Source organism: Myxocyprinus asiaticus, chromosome 28, assembly GCF_019703515.2.
Source record: "Myxocyprinus asiaticus isolate MX2 ecotype Aquarium Trade chromosome 28, UBuf_Myxa_2, whole genome shotgun sequence".
Lineage (NCBI taxonomy): Eukaryota > Metazoa > Chordata > Actinopteri > Cypriniformes > Catostomidae > Myxocyprinus > Myxocyprinus asiaticus.
This window is the reverse complement of record NC_059371.1, coordinates 25,284,791-25,307,177: the sequence shown is the minus strand read 5'-3', so window position 1 is coordinate 25,307,177 and position 22,387 is coordinate 25,284,791. Positions and strand designations below refer to the sequence as shown.

The window sequence follows — 22,387 nt, the reverse complement described above, 5'->3', positions numbered from 1 at the left end:
GTAGAGATTCTTCACAGTCTGTGAAAAGGGTCCATTTTTAATGTGTGTTTTTGTGTTGTGTGCTGAGCTCATCATTTTTACATTCTTTTTTTCTGGGTGTTTATGCTGATTTATCCTTTTTCATTGAAGTTATTTTTTTCCTGAAAGGCTTTTGAATGACTCTGCATTGCAGTGTGTTATGCTTTGCATTTGATTCAGTGTACTGGTATACGGTTCTGTGAAAAGTATTTGCCCCCTTCCTGATTTCTTCTGTTTTTGTGCATTTTTCATACTAAATTGTTTTAGATCTTCAAACAAGATATAACATAAAACAAAGGCAACCTGAGTAAACACAAAATACAGTTTTCAAATATATATATTTATTGAAGCAAAAAAAAAAAAAAAAAAAAATATATATATATATATATATATATATATATATATATTTATTATATATACAGTATATATATATATTATCCAACACCTATATCACCCATGTGAAAAACTAACTGCCACCTTAAACTTAATAGCTGGTTCTGCCACCTTTAGCAGCAACAACTGCAACCAAACGCTTCACAACACTGTGGTGGAATTCTGGTTTTGGAATTTTAGTTCAGCCACATTGGAGGGTTTGAGTATGAACTGCCCGTTTAAGGTCATGCCACAGCATCACAATCGAGTTCAAGTCAGGACTTTAACTAGGCCACTCCAAGACTTTAATTTAGCTTCTTTTGAGCCATTAAGAGGTGGACTTACTCCTATGCTTTGGATTATTGTCTTGCTGCATAATCAAGTTGCGCTTGAGCTCAAACTCATGGACTGATGACTGGACGTTCTTCTTCAGGATTTTCTGGTTAGAGCAGAATTCTTGTTTCCATCAATTATTCCCTCAAGTTGCCCTGGCCCTGAAGCAGCAAAGCATCCCCACACCATCACACTACTACCACCATGCTTGGTGTTGTCCTTGACTTTTTTGTGACTTCCTGGATGAGTCGTCACTGTGCTCTTGGAGGAATTTTGGAAGGTCGGACACTTCTGGGAAGGTTTACTACTGTGCCAAGTTTTCTCCATTTGGAGATAATGGCTCTCACTGTGGTTCTTTGGAGTCCCAGAGCATTTTAAATAGCTTTTTAATGCTTCCCAGACTGATGTATTTCAGTCACTTTTTTCCTCATCATTTCTGGAATTTCTTTCAGCCTTGGCATAGTGTGCTACTGGGTGAGACCTTTTAGCCAACTTCATGCTGCTGAAAAAAGTACTATTTAGGTGTTGATTTGATTGAACAGGGCTGGCAGTAATCAGGCCAGTGTGTCTAATCCAGCTGAACCCCATTATGAATGCAGTTTCATAGATTTGGGGATTTAGTAACTAAGGGGGCAAATACTTTTTCACACAGGCCCAGTTGCTACTGGATAACTTTGTTGCTTCAATAAATAACATTATCATTTAAAAACTATATTTTGTGTTGACTCAGATTGCCTTTGTTTTATGTTAGATTTTGTTTTAATTTTTGTAACAATTTAGCATGAGTAGTAATCAGGATGGGAGCAGATACTTTTTCATAGCACTGTATGTTTAGTGGGTCATGTTGGTTGCTAATGGGAATATGTCTATTTTTACGCAGGTCTTCTTTCAATGAAACCGAGCCTTGGTGAGTTCATGTCATACTTTATTGTTGAATGATTGTATGAGATGGTTTAAAGACAGAAGCAGCTTCGAAATAAGTGCAAAAATGATGTTGTGCTATTCTTTTAGTCCGAGATGTTTTGAAAGCTTTTTGAACATATATGACAGTTCATACCACAATAACAGATCTTATAATAAATGTATGGGCTGTTGTAGTTTGAGTTACACCAGACAGAGGCTTCCCACGATCATGGAAAACCTGGAAATATCGAGGAATTTAAAAAAGTGATTTCCTAGCCTGGCAAAACCACTTAAGTAACATTTGAAAGTAATGGAAATTTCTAAAGTGAATAAAATATATTCATTGATCTAAAAATATTTGTTTAACTAGATATTGTTCTTTGTGAGTGCAGCTCGGTTTTGCTCTCAGAGATCTGTAATCTACTGTATGTGACTTTGTTCTTCTTTCCACATAGCTCAGAGAGGGTGACTAAAGTGTCTATGAGGGTGATGATTCCAGTCATCCTCACAGTGTTTGTACTGGCTCTCTACCTACACGCACAACAGGTCGAGTCCACTGCACGCCTTGACTTCCTATGGAAGCTACAGGTGGGTCTCCACTGGCTTTTCTCTGAAGTGATTATTTGGTCAAGTTGATGTAAGCCAATGTTAGCCAAAGCCACTGCCTGCTACATGATACAGAAAAGGGACATCCAATGTGTCATTTTTCACCAGGCTACTGAGGAGAAAGAGGAGATGGAGGAGCTGCAGGCCTACAATCGTCGACTCCTTCACAACATCCTGCCCAAAGATGTGGCTGCCCACTTCCTTGCAAGAGAACGTCGAAACGATGAGCTTTACTATCAGTCGTGTGAATGTGTGGCCGTTATGTTTGCCTCCATCAGCAACTTCTCTGAGTTCTACACTGAGCTGGAAGCCAACAATGAGGGTGTGGAATGCCTGAGACTACTCAATGAGATCATCGCTGACTTTGATGAGGTAAAAAGGTGTTAAGGGTCATAGTCGAAATATAAAAAGACAGACTGAATGTATGCCAATTGCATCTGTAACAGCAGTGGCATTTTTTTCAGTATTTCAGTAAAGGTGAACCAAGCAGTTTTTTGTTTGTTTTAATGATCAGTGTGACTTAATGTTAGTATTGGAATTTATATTGATTCCTATTGGCATGGATAGAGCATTAAGCAAAAGTATATATAAAAATATCTGCTGTAGAAAAACCCTGTTCTCAGGAATATTTGTCACCCATGGTTAATTTATTTGTTACCAAGATAAATCAAGTAGTGTTCTGCTGGTCATCTGATCTCAACATTGGTTACCACCGCAAGGGGAACCAACATTATGTCAAATAAAATAACTTTATGCCACTCATATGACTGAAGTCTTCATCTCATGTGAATAATTTTAAACACATTAGGCAAATGCACTTCAGTTTCTTTTGGTGTAAAACTTTAAAGGCGCAGTATAATTCAATATTTTTGTTTTTTAGTTACTGATGCCTTTGCTGAAATTTACTTTTCAAAGTCCTTGAGTAAAAGTGTCCAATAACCGTGGTCACAGAGATTAAGCAATTAGCATTCTGCTTGTCATGTGATCTCAACATGGCTGCCCCCATGAGGGAACTCTCTCCATGTGCTGTAGAATAAATCAGCTTTTATAAGGTTACTGATATAACTGGAGTCTTCATCTCATGTGAGTGCTCATGATTTTATACATACATTTTAAAATTATAATTAATTTCTTTAGAAGTAAAACTTTTTAAAGGAGTAAAAAAATACTAAGTGTATCTTTGACACCTGTACACATCAGTTAGGGGGTGTAAATCGGACGTTTCATCACGATACGATCTTATATCGATTCTCTTGGCCTGTGATCCGATATTTCAAAGTCTGCCATGATACGATTTCGATTTGATTAGATTCAGTGCCCTGCGATCGATATGTGCCTATTTTTCACAATCAATTACTTTTTTTTTTGCCCTCCAATGCAACCAAAATATAATTTGAATATTTTATTGAGCTCTCTGAAAAGTGCACATTTAGTATCCACATTGGGACATCCACAACAAAATAAGGTACTTCAGATGTTGAAAAAAATTATACAGATAATAATATAAAAAATGTCACACACAAGTGATCATCAATCGTTTGTTGACAGCTTATTTTCCAGTTTAATCTAATTCAAAGTACTTACATACCAATGACTTGTTTCCAACTATTCCTGCTATCCGCGGTTTTCTTGGCTACAACTTCCACAGTTGTAATGAAAAATTCTGTTACAGTTAACTGGGATAAATGTTAGTAAGGGTGTTGGTGTGTTTATGCATAGTCTTATAACTGATGCTAGTGCTGGGCAGGTGTTTCTCTTTCCCTCATTAGTGCTGTTCAGAATGTTGGCGTTGTCAAGACGCATGATGGTTGAACTGCTCCATGGCACTTTAAAATAGCAAATTCTCATGTAAAATTCAAAAGGGTCGCATGCGCGACGATATCGATGGAAGCCCGAATTAATAGCGCGTGTGAGCCGCTCTGCGTTTGGCACCAGAGCTCGCATTTTAAGGAGTGCCCGGTTGATGTGCTCGCACGGATCCTGTCAATGGATCTCGCGTTTCGCGGGAAGCCCGGTTGACACGTGCGCACGGATAGCAGAGCACAATTTGGCTTCAAAGACCCCGTGCACATCCGTGCCCCACATGAAAAGCGTATTTAGCGCTCATAAAGTGAAATGAATGTAATAAGGTTGCTTCATCGCCTGACGGAACATACGGACGGAGAGTATTAAAATAAAGGTACATCTTAAAAAAAATTCTATATCGATATTTATGCGTTGTATCGATAACACTGGATCGTTGGTTATTAGATTGATGCAGTGATATGGGTCGATAAATTGTTACACCCCTATTATCAATAGGGAACCCCGTTCCATCTGTTCGGGTCAAATTTGACCTGAAACATCAAATGTGGAACCCCCCAATTTTTAAAATATTTATTTTTTTAAAGAAATGTAATAACACTATCTTCACTAATGTAAAGACATAAAGTTATGCTTTTTTTTTTTTTTTTTTTTGTTATTGTATTTCTGACCTTATTTCACTAAATTACTCACTCCATTCATGTTCATATAAAATAAGCACATTTTATGTTATCTTCACTTTTTTGTCATTAACAATTTTTATTGATTCCAAAATTTAAATACAAACAACACATGAAAACACGGAATCAACTTTTGTCAATATATGCCCCCAATATATAATCTGAGTGCCCAAGACCTCACAGATAAAACTCTGAACCCTGACCAAAACTCTTGAATCTTAATACAGGACCAAAAAACATGGGCCATGTCCCCATCCTCCAACTGCCATTACCAGCAAGTAGGTGTGTCTTTAAGGCCAAGCCTATGCAATCTAGAGGGAGTCCAATAAAAACAATGCAGATTCTTAAATTGAATGTGGCACACCCTTGCATCACTAGACATAGACTTGACATTTTTAAAAATCCTACCCCATTCTCTATCTTCTAGTACTAAATTCAAGTCTCTCTCCCATAACTTCTTAAGAGATGTTAAAACCCCATCCCCTAGACTCTGAATTAGCCAGGAATAGTACACTGAAGCTTCATGACCTTTTCTAAAAGCAGCAAGCACCATCTCAAGAGTGTCTGCCGCTTTAGGGGGCTGCGTACCACCTTTGGTTGTAGTACAGAGTAGATGGCACAACTTTAAGTACCTGGAGAATTGAGATCTGGGAATCCCAAAACGCTGTATAATATTTTCAAAGGATCTCAATGCTCCAATTTCATAAAGGTCACCCAGCGTAGTAACACCCCTTCCAATCCATTCTGTCCAGCAGAAAGGGGACTTGTTAATACACAGTTTAGTGTTTAACCAAATACTTGTGGCAACATTCAGATAAATGTCCGATCTGAACACACGAGAAACTTTTGTCCATGCTAAATGCATGTGCGAGATAACTGGATGTGTCTTTACTTCTTTGGGCAGCTTGGTAGAAAGACTTTGCGATGGTAAGATGGGGCAAAGACCTCCTGTTCAATAAAGAGCCAGGGAGGAGCTCTCTCAGGTGGAAGCGACTAATGCGCCAAATGTCTGCGACCAAAAGCATAATAGTAAAACAAAATCTTGGGGAGACCTAACCCACCTTTGTCAATTGGCCTGTGTAAATTGTTAAAATGCATCCGAGGATGTTTACCATTCCAGATAAAGGATTTAGCTAAACTATCAAATTGTTTAAAATAAAAGAGGGGAACTTCAGTGGGGAAAGACTGTAGTAGGTAGTTGAATTTTGGAATACAATTCATTTTAATAACATTAACCTTCCCAATCATAGATAAATTTAATGAAGCCCACCTGCTCACATCACTCAAACCTTTTTATTAAGGGGTCAAAATTAACTCTAACTAAATCACACAAATTTGCTGGGAATAAAATGCCCAAATACTTAATGCCCTGTTTGGGTCACTGGAAGGTGCCCGGCTGGAAAGCCGTTACTGGGCAGTACACTGTCAGAGCCAAAGCTTCAGATTTAGACCAATTGACTCTGTATCTTGAGAACTTAGAAAAGGAATTAATAATTCTGTGGAGGCAAGGCATAGATCTAGCAGGGTCAGAGACGAATAATAAAATATAATCTGGGTAAAGCAAAAGTTTATGCGCCATACCTCCCGCCATCACCCCTGGAAAATTATCCTCCTTTCTTATCGTGGCTGCTAATGGTTCCAGGGCAAGACAGAACAATAATGGGGAAAGAGGGCAACCCTGCCGGGTGCCCCTATCCAGAGTAAAATAATCTGAAATTAATCCATTTGTTTGAACCGCTGCTACCGGGTGTATATAAAGTTACTTAATCCATCCAATAAAAGTATTCTCAAACCTGTACATTTCCAAAATCTTAAAAAGAGAATCCCATTCTACCATATCAAATGCCTCTTTAACATCAAGCGAGATAATATTTATGAAACGCCTAATGTTATCAGAAGAGCTACGGCCCCGAATAAACCCCACCTGATCTATATGTGTAAGAAGTCATAACTTTACTCAATCGATTAGCCAAAATTTTTGACAGTATTTTTACGTCTAGCTGGATCAGGGAAATTGGATGGTATCTCTTACACTCGCTTTGATCTTTGTTCTTTTTAAGAATCAGACTAATCTGGGCTTGTGTCATGGTTGGCAGAAGCTTTCCATTCTTTAATGATTCCATATAAACTTCTAACAAAAGTAGAGCCAGTTCTGTAGCATAAGATCTAAAAAATTTAGCAGTAAAGCCGTCCGGCCCCAGAGACTTGCCTGTAGGCAAGGCCTTAATTACCTCGCCAAGCTCCTCCAAGGTTATCTCAGAATCAAGAGAATGTTTTTGCTCAGTCGTCAGTTTAGGGAGTTCTAGTGGTTTCACAAAGTTTCTAATATCTTCATCAGTAGATGAAGATGTGGAACTATAAAGATCATGATAGAACTCTTTAAAGGCATTATTAATATTTACCTCGGCCATTGATATTTCACCACCAGCAGATTTCACTGAGGAAATGGTAGAAAAAGATTCTCTCTGCTTTATATATCTAGCCAAAAGCTTCCCTGCTTTGTCCCCCGACTCAAAGTATGACTGCCTTTCCCTGAATAGCCAAAACTCCACCTTCCATGACAAAATAGTATTATATCTGTATTTCAATCGGGTCAATTCTCTGAGGCCATCAGACGACATTTGGTGCTTCAGCTCTGCCTCAGCACTTTTAATATTCCCTTCCAACTCCACGAGTTCTCATGCTTTGGATTATATGACTATATGATTTCTTTTTCCCCATATATGGCAACACCTCTAAACATACCAGGGCGTGATCTGAGACTAAAATGTTTCCAGTTGAGCAATCAACATCAGATGAAAAGAGGGACTTAGATATATTAAAAAAATTATATTCTAGAATAAATCTTATGGACTGATGAAAAGAATGTATAGTCCCTGCCAGATGGGTTGAAAGTCTCCAAATATTTGTAAGATCAAGATTTTTACACACCTGTGAACATCAGTGTTGCTCTAGGGGGCTTGCACACTTTTGCTTCACTATGACCAAGGACTGAGTCCATCAATAGATTAAAATCTTCTCCCGATATTATATCATGAGGGGTGCCAACAGTTTGCAACATCCCTTCAAGATCTATAAAAAAGCCCTGATCATCAGCGTTAGGTGTGTTAAATATTAGCCAAAATCAAATTTTGGCCCTGAATTTCAGTTAAAACAATAATGACTCGTCCTAATTTATCTTTAATCTGTTTAAGACATTTGAATTGTAGATGTTTACTTATCAGTGTAATGACTCCCCTGCTCTTACTTGAACCAGCACTAAAGAAAACATGTCCACCCCAAATCTTCCAAAAATTTTCAGCTTCCTGCAGGGAAAGATGTGTTTCTTGAAGAAACACTACATCACATTTCTTACGCTTAAGAAATAACCTTCCTCCTTTTTATGGGGTGCCCCAACCCATTCACATTCCACATGGAGAGAGACAATCCTCTCATATTAACATTTGACATTTTGACATGAGAAAAAATAGATTGTGTGTCAAAAGTAAAATTATAAAGACCACATTCCACATTGGTGCAACAATCAACCCCTGAACTTTCCCCAGAACAAAACAAACAGAAAAAAGAAAAATGTGCACATTAACCCCTCACACTACAGCACCAACCGGCATCCATCCCTCTAAACTCAAACAGTCCATGTACGCCTACGAGATCCCCCACGACAACTTTGCCGTCGGATTGCTCAAGTCCGGAGCTTCTGTACAAATTTTGTGAGACAGAATTACACAGCAAAAAAAATTGTCTATAAAACAAACTCCAGCCCATAAGTGGAATAAACACACCAAAAAAAAAAAAAACATGTAGATTTACTTACTTAACTCTCTTGAAGGTGTGCGCCTCCACAGAACAAGCTCCAGCTGCTAGCGGAACAAGCACAAAAAAAACCCCAGACCTTTCAGTTCTTCGGGCAGTCAAACTCATTCCAATATCCTGCAAGAAATATTCCACAAAACCAACTCCATCCAACAGGAGGCATAAGCACCCAAAACGAGTAGTTCATCCACAAGCTGTCCCGAAGGAATTATACTACACAAAACGAACTCCAGCCGCTAGGCGGAACCAGCACAAAATAAAACAAAGGCACCCAGTTTCCTCGGACAGTCAAGAGAATTTTCAGCGAGACAGGTCCACTAGGCGGCCACATGAAAATCACCAAATGGCTTACTCACTCCAATGTCTTTATGAAAGACAATGCTTGCTGTGGGCATGTAAATACTTTGTGGCCATCCTTAGTATCTATTCTCAGTTTGGCCGGAAACATGAGTGCAAAAGCGATCTTCCGTTGATATAAGAGATTCTTACATTCCTTGAATGATCACGTTTCTCTCTTGTTGAATTCGCAAAGTCTGGGAACAAGAAAATGTTGTGGTTTTTCAAAGAAAGCCTTCCTTTACTCCTCGCCTCACGTAACGCGATCTTTATCGGATGATCTCAGCAATTTGGCCAGAATTGATCGGGGCCTGCCTCCCTCTATGGATCTGCGAGCCGGGACTCTGTGAGCTCGCTCAGTTTCCAGCTTATGGCCTGTTATGTCGAGCAGATTCGGGAAGAGCTCCTCTAGGAATTTTACCATATCTCTGCCTTCCTCATGCTCAGGAATTCCAACAATTCGGACGTTGTTTCGTTGATGTTTCTCCAAATCCTCCCATTTTTTCCAAATGCACTGTAAATCTGCCTTGGTCGCTAGTGGTTTAGCAGCTAATTCCCTCTCAGATGACTCCAGAAAATCGATCCGTCTCTTGACGTCCAACAATCTTGTAACCATCTCAGTGAATTTTGTCTCCATGGAAGTGATCGATCGACGTATTACAGCCAAATCCTCCAAGTCTGCAACAGCCTTTGTCAGCATTACAGACACATTCATCAGTTCATGCCGGATTTCTTTCAGTTCACTGTCCAAATTGAGTCCGGGGCTTTCGGCCTGTTTTTCAGGGGCGTCAGCTTGAGCATGTGTATCGTGCTTGAGGGTGTATCGAATCTCACCGGTTTATGACACAAATAGTAATAAAACTAGCAAAGTGCGCAGAGCTCGTCATTCACACGTCCGCTCCTTGCATGGCATCACGTGACCCTTCATGTTATCTTCATTTTAATAAAAACCTTTATTTCAGTAAATTGAAAGATTGTCAAAACATCAAAATATGTCATGCATCGGTGGTCTCTGGTGATTTCTGCTGGAATAAAAATAACAATAAAACATGTTTTAAACATGAAATCTCCAGTAGATGGCTTCAGTGCTCAATGCTACGAATGTTGTAACGAACTTAATTTCTTTTTTTTTCTCTTTTGATTTTTATCCCCTTTTGTCCCAATTTGGAATGCCCAATTCCCACTACTTAGTAGGTCCTCGTGGTGGCATGGTTAATCACCTCAGTCCAGGTGGCGGAGGACAATTTTCAGTTGCCTCCACTTCTGAGACTGTCAGTCCACGCATCTTATCACATGGCTCATTGTGCATGACACCGCGGAGACTCACAGCATGTGGAGGCTCATGCTACTCTCCACGATCCACGCACAATTTACCACGTGCCCCACTGAGAGCTAGAACCACTAATCGTGACCACGAGGAGGTTACCCATTGTAACTCTACCCTCACTAGCAACCGGGTCAATTTGGTTGCTTAGGAGACCTGGCTGGAGTCACTCAGCTCACCCTGGATTCGAACTTGCGACTCCAGGGGTGGTAGTCAGCGTCAATACTCGCTGAGCTACCCAGGCCCCCCAACAAACTTAATTTCTTGATATTATCACAAGTTATGCATTGGATATATATTTACACATTATAAAAAACAATTTTTCAAATTGTAGCATTTTTATAAAACATTTGTGTGTCAGATTTTGCAATGTCACCTCAATGTGCTGTCAAACCTGTCCATGCTGCTACAGTCAAATCTAGCTGTGTTACAAAAAAAGATAATATATCATTAAGAGAAAATATCATTAGGCTAATATGAAATAAATGAAAGTCTTTGAGATAACTAATGTACTAATATAATATAGTCAACTTATATAGTCAAAAAAACCTGCATCTATGTGTATGTATGTTTTCAGCAGTGTGGATGTTTTATAGTCTCACCCCTGCACTTTTACCCCATTTACAGTATGTGTGTGTTCTGAATTTTGTCTGACTATTGATTGGGGGGCAAAGCTCTGTGTTTTAGTCTCACCCATTCATTTCAGATGGCGTGTCAAATTTGACATGAACAGTAGGAACGTGGTACTGTTTGATAAACCACCTAGACTCATCAAAACTATTCACATTAGATGGTCACGTGATACCATGCAAGGTTCGGACGTGTGAACGGCGAGCTCTGTGCACTTTGCTGGTTTTAATACATTTTATGTCATAAATCGGTGAGATTCAATATACCCTGATTCATAACTGTTCTAGGAAGACAATATGTCAAAGAATTCAAAATCTTCAGGCTCTGGAGACATTAAAAGACACTTACGTTCTCAAGCTGAAGCCCCTCCGGAGGCCTCGAGCCCAGGACTCAGTTTGGACGGTGCTGTGGAAAAGATTCAGTGTCAACTGTCGAGCATGACGGCAATGCTGATGAAGGTCATTGCTGACTTGGAGGATCTTGCTGTAATATGTCGATCGATCACTGTCATGAAGATGAAATTCACTGAGTTGGTTACAAGAGTGTCGGATGTTGAGAAATGGATTGATTATCTGGAGTCATTGGAGAGGTAATTAGCTGCTAATCCACTAGCGACCAAGGCAGACTTGGAATGCATTTGGGAAAAGTTGGAAGACTTTGAGAATCGTAACCGGCGAAACAACGTCCGAATTGTTGGAATTTCTGAGTGAGCAGAGGGTCAGAATATGGTGGAATTTCTGGACAAGCTCCTTCCGAGTCTGCTCGACATAAGCCATAAGCTGGAAATCGAGCAAGCTCAGAGATCCGCTGTGGGAGACAGGCCCTGATCAATTCTGGCCAAATTTCTGAGATTATCCGATGAAAATCTTGGGTAAGGCGAGGAGCAAAGGAAGTCTTTCTTGGAAGAATCACAAAATTTACTTGTTCACCGACTTTGCGAATTCGACGAGAAACGTGATCGATTCAAGGAATGCAAGAAACTCTTACAGCAATGGAAGGTCGCTTTTGCACTGACATTCCTGGCCAAATTGAGAATACATACTAAGAATGGCCGCAAAATATTTACATGCCCACAGCAAGCGATGTCCTTTATAAAGTCAATGGAATGAGTAAGGCATGGTGTGATTCTCATGTTGCAGTCGAGTGGGCCTGACTCACTGAACATTCACTTGTCTGTCCGAGGAAGCTGAGCGCCTTTTTTTGTTTCTTTTTGTGCTGGTTCTGTCTAGCGGCTGGAGTTTGTTTTGTGGAATAACACTCCTTCAAGGAACTCTTGCATCGGCGGAGGGTTGCTTTTGCACTGAGGTTCCCGGCCAGGTTGAGATAGATGCTAAGGATGGCCGCAAAGTATTTACTTGTCCCCAACAAGCATTGTCCTTCATAAAGTCAATGGAATGAGTAAGTAATTGTGTGGTGCTCGCTTTGCAGCTGAGTGGACCTGACTCACTGAACATTCACTTGACTGTTTGAGGAAACTGGGTGCCTTTTTGTGCTGTTCCGCCTAGCGGCTGGAGTTTGTTTTGTGTAGTAACATTCCTTCGGGACAGTTTGTGGATGAATCTGCACGTTCTTTGTGCTTGTGCCTCCTATTGGCTGTTTTGTGGAGTATTTTCTGAAGGACATTGGAAGGAATAGGTAATCTGCTGCACTCATGTTACAGCTGGCTCACTGAACATTCGTTTGACTGTCTGAGGAAACTGAACGTCTTTTTTATATGTGTGTGTGTGTGTGTGTGTGTGTGTGTGTGTGTGTGTGTGTGATGGTTCCATTAGAGGCTGGAGTTTGTTTTGTGGAGGAACACACCTTCAGGACAGTTATGCAGATGAATCTACACGTTCTTTGTGTTTATTCTGCCTATTGGCTGGAGTTTATTTTATAGATTTTCTTCTGGTATGTAATTCTATCTCACAAAATCTGTATAGAAACACTGGACTTGAGCAATCTGATGGCAAAGTTGTTGCGGGGGTTCTCGTAGGTGTACATGGACTGTTTGAGTTTAGAGGGATGGACGCCGGTTGGAGATGTCGTGCACAGGGTTAATGCGCACGTTTTTATTTTTTCTGTTTGTTTGGTTCTGGGGGAAGTTCGGGGTTTGATTATTGCACTAATGTGGGAATGTGGTCTTTATGTTTTTGACACACAATCTATGTTTTCTAATGTCAAAATGTCAAATGTTAATTTGAGTGGATTGTCTCTCTCCACATGGAATGTGAATGGGTTGGGGCACCCCATAAAAAGAAGGAAGGTTATTTCTTTTCTTAAACGAAATAAATATGATATAGTGTTTCTTCAAGAAACGCATCTCTCCCCACAGGAAGCTGAAAAAGTTGGGAAGCTATGGGGTGGGCATATTTTCTTTAGTGGCTCAAGTAAGAGCAAGGGAGTCATTACATTGATAAGTAAGCATCTACAATTCAAATGTCTCAAACAGAGCAAAGATAAATTAGGAAGAGTCATTATTGTTTTAGCAGAAATTCAGGGGCAAAGGTTGATTTTGGCTAATATTTACGCACCTAACGCTGATGATCAGAGCTTTTTTATAGATCTTGAAGGGATGTTGCAAGCCGCTGGCACCGCTCATGATATAATACTGGGAGGAGACTTTAATCTATTGATGGACTCAGTCCTTGGTCATAGTAAAGCAAAGGTGTGCAAGCCGCTAGAGCAACATTGACGCTTCACAGGATGTATAAAAATCTTGATCTTACAGATATTTGGAGACTTTTGAACACACCTGGTAGGGACTATACATTCTTTTCATCAGTCCATAAGATTTATTCTAGAATAGATTTTTTTTTTATAACTAAGTCCCTCATTTCATCTGTTGTTGATTGCTCAATTGGAAACATCTTAGTCTTTAGAGGTGTTGCCACATATGGAGAAAAAGAAGTCATATAGTTGGTGCTTTAATGTATCCCTTTTGCAAAATCCTCATTTCCAACAAATGTTAATGGCTGAAATCAATGTTTATATGGAGACCAACTGGTCCTCAGTATCCTCTGTGGGTGTGGCTTGGGAGGCACTTATGGAGGTTCTCAGAGGTCGGATCATACAGTATGCCTCATCAAAAAATCCAAAGCACGAGAACTCGCGGAGTTGGAAGGGAATATTAAAAGTGCCGAGGCAGAGCTGAAGTGCCGAATGTCGTCTGATGGCCTCAGAGAATTGACCCGATTGAAATACAGATATAATACTATTTTGTAACGGAAGGTTGAGTTTTGGCTATTCAGGGCAAGACAGTCATACTTTGAGTCGGGGGACAAAGCAGGGAAGCTTTTGGCTAGATATATAAAGTAGAGAGAGTCTTTTTCTACCATTCCCTCAGTGAAATCTGCTGGTGGTGAAAGTTTTATCTCGGCCATTGATATTAATAATGCTTTTAAAGAATTCTATCTTGATCTCTGTAGTTCCACGTCTTCATCTAATGATGAAGATATTAGAAATTTAGTGGAACCTTTGGAACTCCCTAAACTGATGACTGAACAAAAAAATTCTCTTGATTCTGAGATAACCTTGGAGGAGCTTGGTGAGGTAATTAAGGCCTTGCCTACAGGCAAGGCTCCGGGTTCAGATGGCTTTGCTGCTGAGTTTTTTAGATCTTATGCTACAGGTCTGGCTCCACTTTTGCTAGAAGTTTATATGGAATCATTAAAGAGTGGAAAGCTTCCGCCAACCATGACGCAAGCCCGGATCAGTCTGATTCTTAAAAAGGACAAAGATCCATGTGAGTGTAAGAGTTACCGTCCAATTTCCCTGATCCAGCTAGACGTTAAAATATTGTCCAAAATTTTGGCTAATCGATTAAGTAAACTTATGCATTAAGTATTTGGGCATTTTATTCCCAGCAAATTTGTGTGATTTAGTTAGTTAATTTGACCCCTTAATAAAAAGGTTTTCGAGCGATGTGGGCAGGTGGGCTTCATTACATTTATCTATGGTTGGGAAGGTTAATGTTATTAAAATGAATTGTATTCCAAAATTTAACTACCTGCTACAATCTCTCCCTGTAGATGTCCCCTTCTCTTATTTCAGGCAATTTAATAGCATAGCGAAGTCCTTCATTTGGAATGGGAAGTCCTTCATTTGGGCTGATTGACAAAGGTGGACTAGGCCTACCCAAGATTTTGTTTTATTATTTTGCATTCAGTCTCAGACATTTGGCTCATTGGTTGCTTCCACCTGAGGAAGTTCTTGCCTCCATTTCGCCATTGCAAAGCCTTTCTATCAAACTAATCAGAGAAGTTACACCCCGTTATCTCGCATTTGCGCTCAGTATGGACAAAAGTGTCCAGAGTGTTTAATTTGGACATTTATTTAAATGTTGCCTTGCATATGGCAGAATCCAAAATTATTTGTTAAAAAGTCCCCTTTCTGCTGGTCTGGAGTGGATTGTGAGGGAGGTTAATATGCTCAGTGATCTATATGAGAGTGAAGTGTTGATCTTTTGAAAATTTGGTTCAACATTTTGGGATTCCCAGATCTCAGTTTTTTAGGTATTTACAATTGCGCCACCTGCTCTGTACTATTTTTGGGAGTAGCATACACCCCTAAAGCGGCTGATACTGGGAATGGTGATTTCTGCTTTTGGAAAAGGTCATGAGACATCAGTGTATTACTCCTTACTAATTCAGAGTCTGGGGGACAGAGCTTTAACTTCTATCAAGAGATGATGGGAGAAAGATTTCAACTTGGTATTGGAGGAGGGAGTGTGGGCTAGGATTCTAAAAAACGTCAAGTCTACATCTAGAGATGCAAGGGTGCACCTTATGCAATTCAAGATTTTACATAGATTTTATTGGACCCCCCTCTAGATTGCATAGGCTTGGTCTTAAAGACACACCCACCTGCTGGTGATGCCAAGCAGTATGGAGATGTGGCCCATGTTTTTTGTTGGTGTGTTGAGATCCAGAAATTCTGGTTGAGAGTTTTGTGCGTGACGTGTTGGGCACTCGGGTTTCATTTTCCCCCAGACTTGTTTTGGGTGATGGGGCGGTCATTGATGTGGGGAATAGACACATACAGAATTGGGTTCTGACCAGTGTGATGATCGCCAGGCAGATTATTTTGAGGGTTTGGAGGTCAGCTGGAGCGCCCCCATTTCAGGAGTGGTGCACGGAGATGGGGAGGGTGGCGGCTTTTGAGGAGGTGTCATTTGGAAGATGGGGTAACTTGGATGTGTTTGTTGGCAAATGGGGCAACTATTTGGAGTTTTTGGAGGGCTCTCAGTGTGGGGCAGTGGAGAGAGTAGTATAGTTTTAAATGTGTATGATTATTATATATATATATTTCTGTTTGTGTGCTTGTTTGCTTTTTTTGGTGTATATACTCATGTGTGACCACAGGGATGTTTGTTGGGGTTCAGGGCAGTTAAATGTTGATTGTATGTATATACAGTATGTTTTTGCTTTTCTTTATTATTGTAAGAATTAACAAAAAATGTTAATTACAAAAAAAGTAAAAATTCCAAGCTGACTAATAAAAAGTCGTAATAAACGTGTGTGTGTGTGTGTGTGTGTGTGTGTGTGTTCAGGTGGAAAATTTAGGAAAAGTCACCACACCTTGTACCACTCAGATGAACTAAATAAATAAATAATTAAGTGATTAAGGGTTAAGTGGAAAAATTACATACTGCACCTTTAAAGCTGATTGAAAGTAAAGATAACCTCTGTCCAAATTCACATCCATTAATAAACTGTTTTATCTATAAGTATTTATTTGAGATTTCATGCTCTTGTTGTATCGATTATAGCTATTTTTCTGTTGTCTCATTGCCTGCATCATTATAATACTCTAAATACTTGTGTTGTTCCCTGATTTTTACTGTTCATAGATCATTTCTGAGGAGAAATATAAGCAATTAGAGAAGATCAAAACTATCGGTAGTACGTACATGGCAGCATCTGGACTGAATGACTCGACCTATGACAGAGAAGGCCGCACACACATTCTAGCCTTGGCTGACTATGCCACGAGACTGCGAGAACAGATGAAGTACATCAACGAGCACTCATTCAACAACTTTCAGATGAAGATCGGTAAGATAGGTCTTTGCCATTGACTCCTGAAAACACCATATGCTTTCTTGAAGTTGATGCTGTTGTTATAACTTGGCAGAAAATGACACATTTATTTTTATCACAGGTCTGAACATTGGGCCAGTGGTTGCTGGTGTGATTGGAGCCAGAAAGCCCCAGTATGACATATGGGGAAACACAGTGAATGTGGCCAGTCGCATGGACAGCACAGGTGTACCCGATCGCATCCAGGTAACCACAACATAAAAAAAAACGTTGTCTATGTCATGCTTATACAAGACTATTTTTGGCAAAACACAGTGTAGAATCCCCTTTGGAATGTCCCATTCCATTAATAAAGGATCAATAAAAAAAATTGTAGAAGTGATTAATCCATGAAAATATTATGCACATCGATAGAATTTATAAAGATGGTACTGCCATCTACCTTTATGTGACTGCAGTTGCAGTTTAATATTGCAGGACTTACTGATAGTATAGTTTTTAGCTACATGGTTACACCAAAAATATTGACTAATTTATAGTAGGATTTTGTGTGTTTTGCTCTAAAAATTCAAATACAGCCATTTTATTTCATTTCATTTATGTATTATATTAGATCCATTAGTGGTTTTTTATTCTTTTAGGTGACAACTGACCTGTACCACGTACTAGAAAGTAAGGGCTACCAGCTGGAGTGCCGTGGACTTGTAAAAGTGAAGGGGAAAGGAGATATGACCACTTACTTCCTCAATAGTGGTCCAGCCTGCAGTTAATACTGACCAAATGCCTCTCAATGCACTGAAATGCAGGAAGGACAACTGAAGGCTGTTAATGGGATTTGGACCTTACCTTGAGCAGATCCAAATACAACCACTCGCAAGCGCTCTCTCTCTCTCTCTTTCTCACGACATCAGCATTAATGGGCATGTGTAGTATACAGGTGCATCTCAATAAATTAGAATGTCGTGGAAAAGTTAATTTATTTCAGTAATTCAACTCAAATTGTGAAACTCGTGTATTAAATAAATTCAGTGCACACAGACTGAAGTAGTTTAAGTCTTTGGTTCTTTTAATTGTGATGATTTTGGCTCACATTTAACAAAAACCCACCAATTCACTGTCTCAAAAAATTAGAATATGGTGACATGCCAATCAGCTAATCAACTCAAAACACCTGCAAAGGTTTCCTGAGCCTTCAAAATGGTCTCTCAGTTTGGTTCACTAGGCTACACAATCATGGGGAAGACTGCTGATCTGACAGTTGTCCAGAAGACAATCATTGACACCCTTCACAAGGAGGGTAAGCCACAAACATTCATTGCCAAAGAAGCTGGCTGTTCACAGAGTGCTGTATCCAAGCATGTTAACAGAAAGTTGAGTGGAAGGAAAAAGTGTAGAAGAAAAAGATGCACAACCAACCGAGAGAACCGCAGCCTTATGATTGTCAAGCAAAATCGATTCAAGAATTTGGGTGAACTTCACAAGGAATGGACTGAGGCTGGGGTCAAGGCATCAAGAGCCACCACACACAGACATGTCAAGGAATTTGGCTACAGTTGTTGTATTCCTCTTGTTAAGCCACTCCTGAACCACAGACAACGTCAGAGGCGTCTTACCTGGGCTAAGGAGAAGAAGAACTGGACTGTTGCCCAGTGGTCCAAAGTCCTCTTTTCAGATGAGAGCAAGTTTTGTATTTCATTTGGAAACCAAGGTCCTAGAGTCTGGAGGAAGGGTGGAGAAGCTCATAGCCCAAGTTGCTTGAAGTCCAGTGTTAAGTTTCCACAGTCTGTGATGATTTGAGGTGCAATGTCATCTGCTGGTGTTGGTCCATTGTGTTTTTTGAAAACCAAAGTCACTGCACCCGTTTACCAAGAAATTTTGGAGCACTTCATGCTTCCTTCTGCTGACCAGCTTTTTAAAGATGCTGATTTCATTTTCCAGCAGGATTTGGCACCTGCCCACACTGCCAAAAGCACCAAAAGTTGGTTAAATGACCATGGTGTTGGTGTGCTTGACTGGCCAGCAAACTCACCAGACCTAAACCCCATAGAGAATCTATGGGGTATTGTCAAGAGGAAAATGAGAAACAAGAGACCAAAAAATGCAGATGAGCTGAAGACCACTGTCAAAGAAACCTGGGCTTCCATACCACCTCAGCAGTGCCACAAACTGATCACCTCCATGCCACGCCGAATTGAGGCAGTAATTAAAGCAAAAGGAGCCCCTACCAAGTATTGAGTACATATGCAGTAAATGAACATACTTTCCAGAAGGCCAACAATTCACTAAAAATGTTTTTTTTTTTTATTGGTCTTATGATGTATTCTAATTTTTTGAGATAGTGAATTGGTGGGTTTTTGTTAAATGTGAGCCAAAATCATCACAATTAAAAGAACCAAAGACTTAAACTACTTCAGTCTGTTTGCATTGAATTTATTTAATACACAAGTTTCACAGTTTGAACTGAATTACTGAAATAAATGAACTTTTCCACGACATTCTAATTTATTGAGATGCACCTGTATAATATATGCACATCTTGAGAATTATTCCCATTCTGAGGTACGCTCACAGGCTACCTGAAGGATTTAATGATCCATGAACTGTTGCCTTCAATGGAGACGACTGTGGAGAAGGCCTCGTTTCTTTTATTTTGGGGGAAAGACTTATTTATTTTGACAGGTTTTTAAACCATGTAAATAAAAAAAGACATATATATATATGCAAGCATCAAGAAGCAAGAAGAAACTGACCAAAGAAAGTCATTGATTTAGGAACACCACACACACCCTAGTCACTTGTTTGAGATGTCTGAACAAGTGTAAACAACTGTTATTCAGTTGTCTGTTTTTCTTTTCGTTTGACCTTTTTTCACTCTTTACTGTAAATGCCAAGTTCTATGACAAGACACTAAAGCAAAAAAGTCTTCACTGAAGGCCTTAGAGAAATTCCAGTTACTTGTATTTACAATGGCTTTGATTTGTTTGATCCATATGTTTTTCCATTTTAGTAAGTGTGTGCAAATAAAGTAACTTAAATGAAGGTCAAGAAATTGTATTGGACAAAAATATTTAGCTTTCTCATTTGTTCATTTATGTGTGTGGATGGGGAGAGTAAGTGTGTTTGCGTGTGTGTGCAGGGACTAGTGTCTGAGTGAATACAGTGTACTATCTTCAAAGGGCGTAACAGCTCACTGTGAGGTTTATAAAATTAATGTAAATTTTTTTTTTTGCCAAATTAAGTGCTGAAGTGTGTGTCAAATTTAAATGCTTAATTATTTGTTTGTTCTCTATTAACAGGTCATTTCCCTACCATTTGAATTCAGTAATGTATTCTACAAATTGCAGCTCTCTTTATTAATTCCTACAGATATGACTGAAAATATGAATGCACAAATGAACAAGACCTCCACATTGCTGTTGAATTTCAATACGGTATGGTCAGCAACAGTTTAGTCTGCTTAAGACCCTTGTAAATAGGTGTAAATGTGCTGCCAGTGGCCAATAGGGGTTAGTGGAGGATGACAAAAGTGGCTAGACTGCAAAGTTGTCTGTTTAACATTGTTCGGCAAAATCAATTTCAGCATTTCCTCACGAGTGCCCTTAGACATGCTAACTTAACCTTGTGCAACTACTGGACAAAAGCAAACATTAGCAATGCTGCAGAGTATCATATAGTTTACCATTCCCACTGTACAGACACATCTATGACTGTATTGCTGAAAAACATTCTTTCCCTCCTTAAGCATTTCCCAATATAAATGTAAAATTAAGCTGTTTAACATTCTTACCTTGTCATAAATACAAATGCACACATGATTTTTTTTTTTAGGTAAAATATGTTTGTGGTACATCAACCTTTCAAGACCTTTTTATTGGAAAGGTGGCAATCAATAAATTGGGTGTTTTATTAAAGCATATTGTGTCTCAATATCTGATCCACATTTTACATTGTATTTGTCTTTCATATCTGCATGTCATGCCTGCTTGTCTTTAAGGGGTAGTTCACTCAGAAATTTAATTCTGTCATCATTTATTCACCCTCATGACATTCCAAAGTCGTATGACTTTTTTCCATGGAACACAAATGGAAATCATAGGGAGAATGACAATTGCAGTTCCCATTCAATATCATTGTATGAAAAAAGATGCAGTGAAAGTGAATGGTGACTGAGGTTTTCAGTCCCTATTCTTCCAAACATCTCCTTTTGTATTCCACAGAAGAAAGTCATACAGGTTTGGAACAGCATGATGGTGCAGAAAAAGGCAGGGTAAACTGGATTAAATCACCATTATCAAAACAACAACAAAAACTGCACAGATGTTTCCTGTCCTATTTCCACCTTTTAAAAAAAAAACAAATGTAAGAGGCTACCTCAAAATGATGCACAGCTCTCAGGTAGACAGGCAGGCCATTGTTGGGTGCAAGAGGCTCTTAGTGATTGTTGTGTTAATGGCTTCTCTTTTGTTCATGCTCAGCTTGGTACCTTTTCTTCAAGTAGCAGTGGCAGTCTAGTCTCATGTCAGTCGATATAGGTGGTAATCACGATTCTCTTCGAAAGAAAGTAGCGACCCATTTCCTCTTGGCAAGCCTTTCTCAAATGTCTGAATAAATCTGTATTCGGTTACACGAATGCGACATGAGAGGCATTGAATTTAATTGCAACCCAGTTAATAATTTATATATGTGGGGGTATAGTTTGTTAACTTAATGCATCCTTTCCTGGGCTTTAATTAAGTAATCAGCACCATACAGTTAATGTCTTTAGACGTTTAACTGAATTCAAGAGTGGGTTAAAAACATCTCAGCTTGGTGAAAATCTAAGGCCCCTAAGTACAGTAGTAATGTTTAAATGGAACATTGTAAAGGGCTGATTATACAAAGTGTTTTAATGACTGCGCTCTTTCACATTACCGCATCTAGCTGTGTTTTTTTTTTTCAGCATCTCGCGTAGGAGCACCTTGTTTTTTAGACGCAGTGTCAGGTAAAAATATACAATTTTAAAAGTCAACTTTTAAAAACACACCTGCGTTCTGTTATAGCCTATGCGTTGCAGTTGCGCCTAGAATGCGTTCAGTCTGAATGGCCCCTAAGAACGCTATAGGGGTCATTTCTACAATCTGTTGACATTTAAGTCCCCAGTACAAGTTGTGGTATTTATATTGTTTAATTTCACCCAATTACAGTTTTAAAAGGCTTGGTAAAAAGAATTGAGATAATATATAATGTTAAACACTGCTGTGGGCCTCAAAGAAAAAAAATTAATAATAATTACGTCATTTCTTCATGTCCCCAGAGCTGCAGCCGAACATCTTTGACAAAAATAAGTGCTAAATCGTATAATTAAGAGTTTAGTATTACATTCTCTCACTAACATGTATTCATTTGTGGTAAATGTGTCATTTTAACACTGATAGTGGAGGGTTTTTGTGTGTCCCTTGATTTATGGTCCACCCTGTTATGATGATACTACGACCTTTAATTGAAGATATATGGAAATTACATAACACACACTGGAGGTGGACATCAGTCATTCTGCAAAATTATTTTGA

The 22,387-nt window shown here is 39.3% G+C and overlaps 2 protein-coding genes across 2 annotated transcripts in view; one reads left to right on the top strand and one right to left on the bottom strand.

The window, feature by feature from the left end:
* The window catches only part of LOC127419028 (adenylate cyclase type 6-like), a 127,202-nt gene extending 109,386 nt beyond the window's left edge, over positions 1 to 17,816 (top strand). The window contains exons 18-23 of the mRNA XM_051660054.1: positions 1,604 to 1,630; positions 2,082 to 2,214; positions 2,341 to 2,604; positions 16,649 to 16,853; positions 16,960 to 17,084; positions 17,480 to 17,816. Coding sequence (XP_051516014.1) covers positions 1,604 to 1,630; positions 2,082 to 2,214; positions 2,341 to 2,604; positions 16,649 to 16,853; positions 16,960 to 17,084; positions 17,480 to 17,608 — 883 coding nt within the window. The 3' untranslated portion in view covers positions 17,609 to 17,816. The remainder of the gene's footprint in view (positions 1 to 1,603; positions 1,631 to 2,081; positions 2,215 to 2,340; positions 2,605 to 16,648; positions 16,854 to 16,959; positions 17,085 to 17,479) is intronic.
* LOC127419036 (V-type proton ATPase subunit S1-like) overlaps positions 1 to 22,387 on the bottom strand; it is a 691,126-nt gene that overhangs the window by 89,573 nt on the left and 579,166 nt on the right. The window lies entirely within an intron of this gene.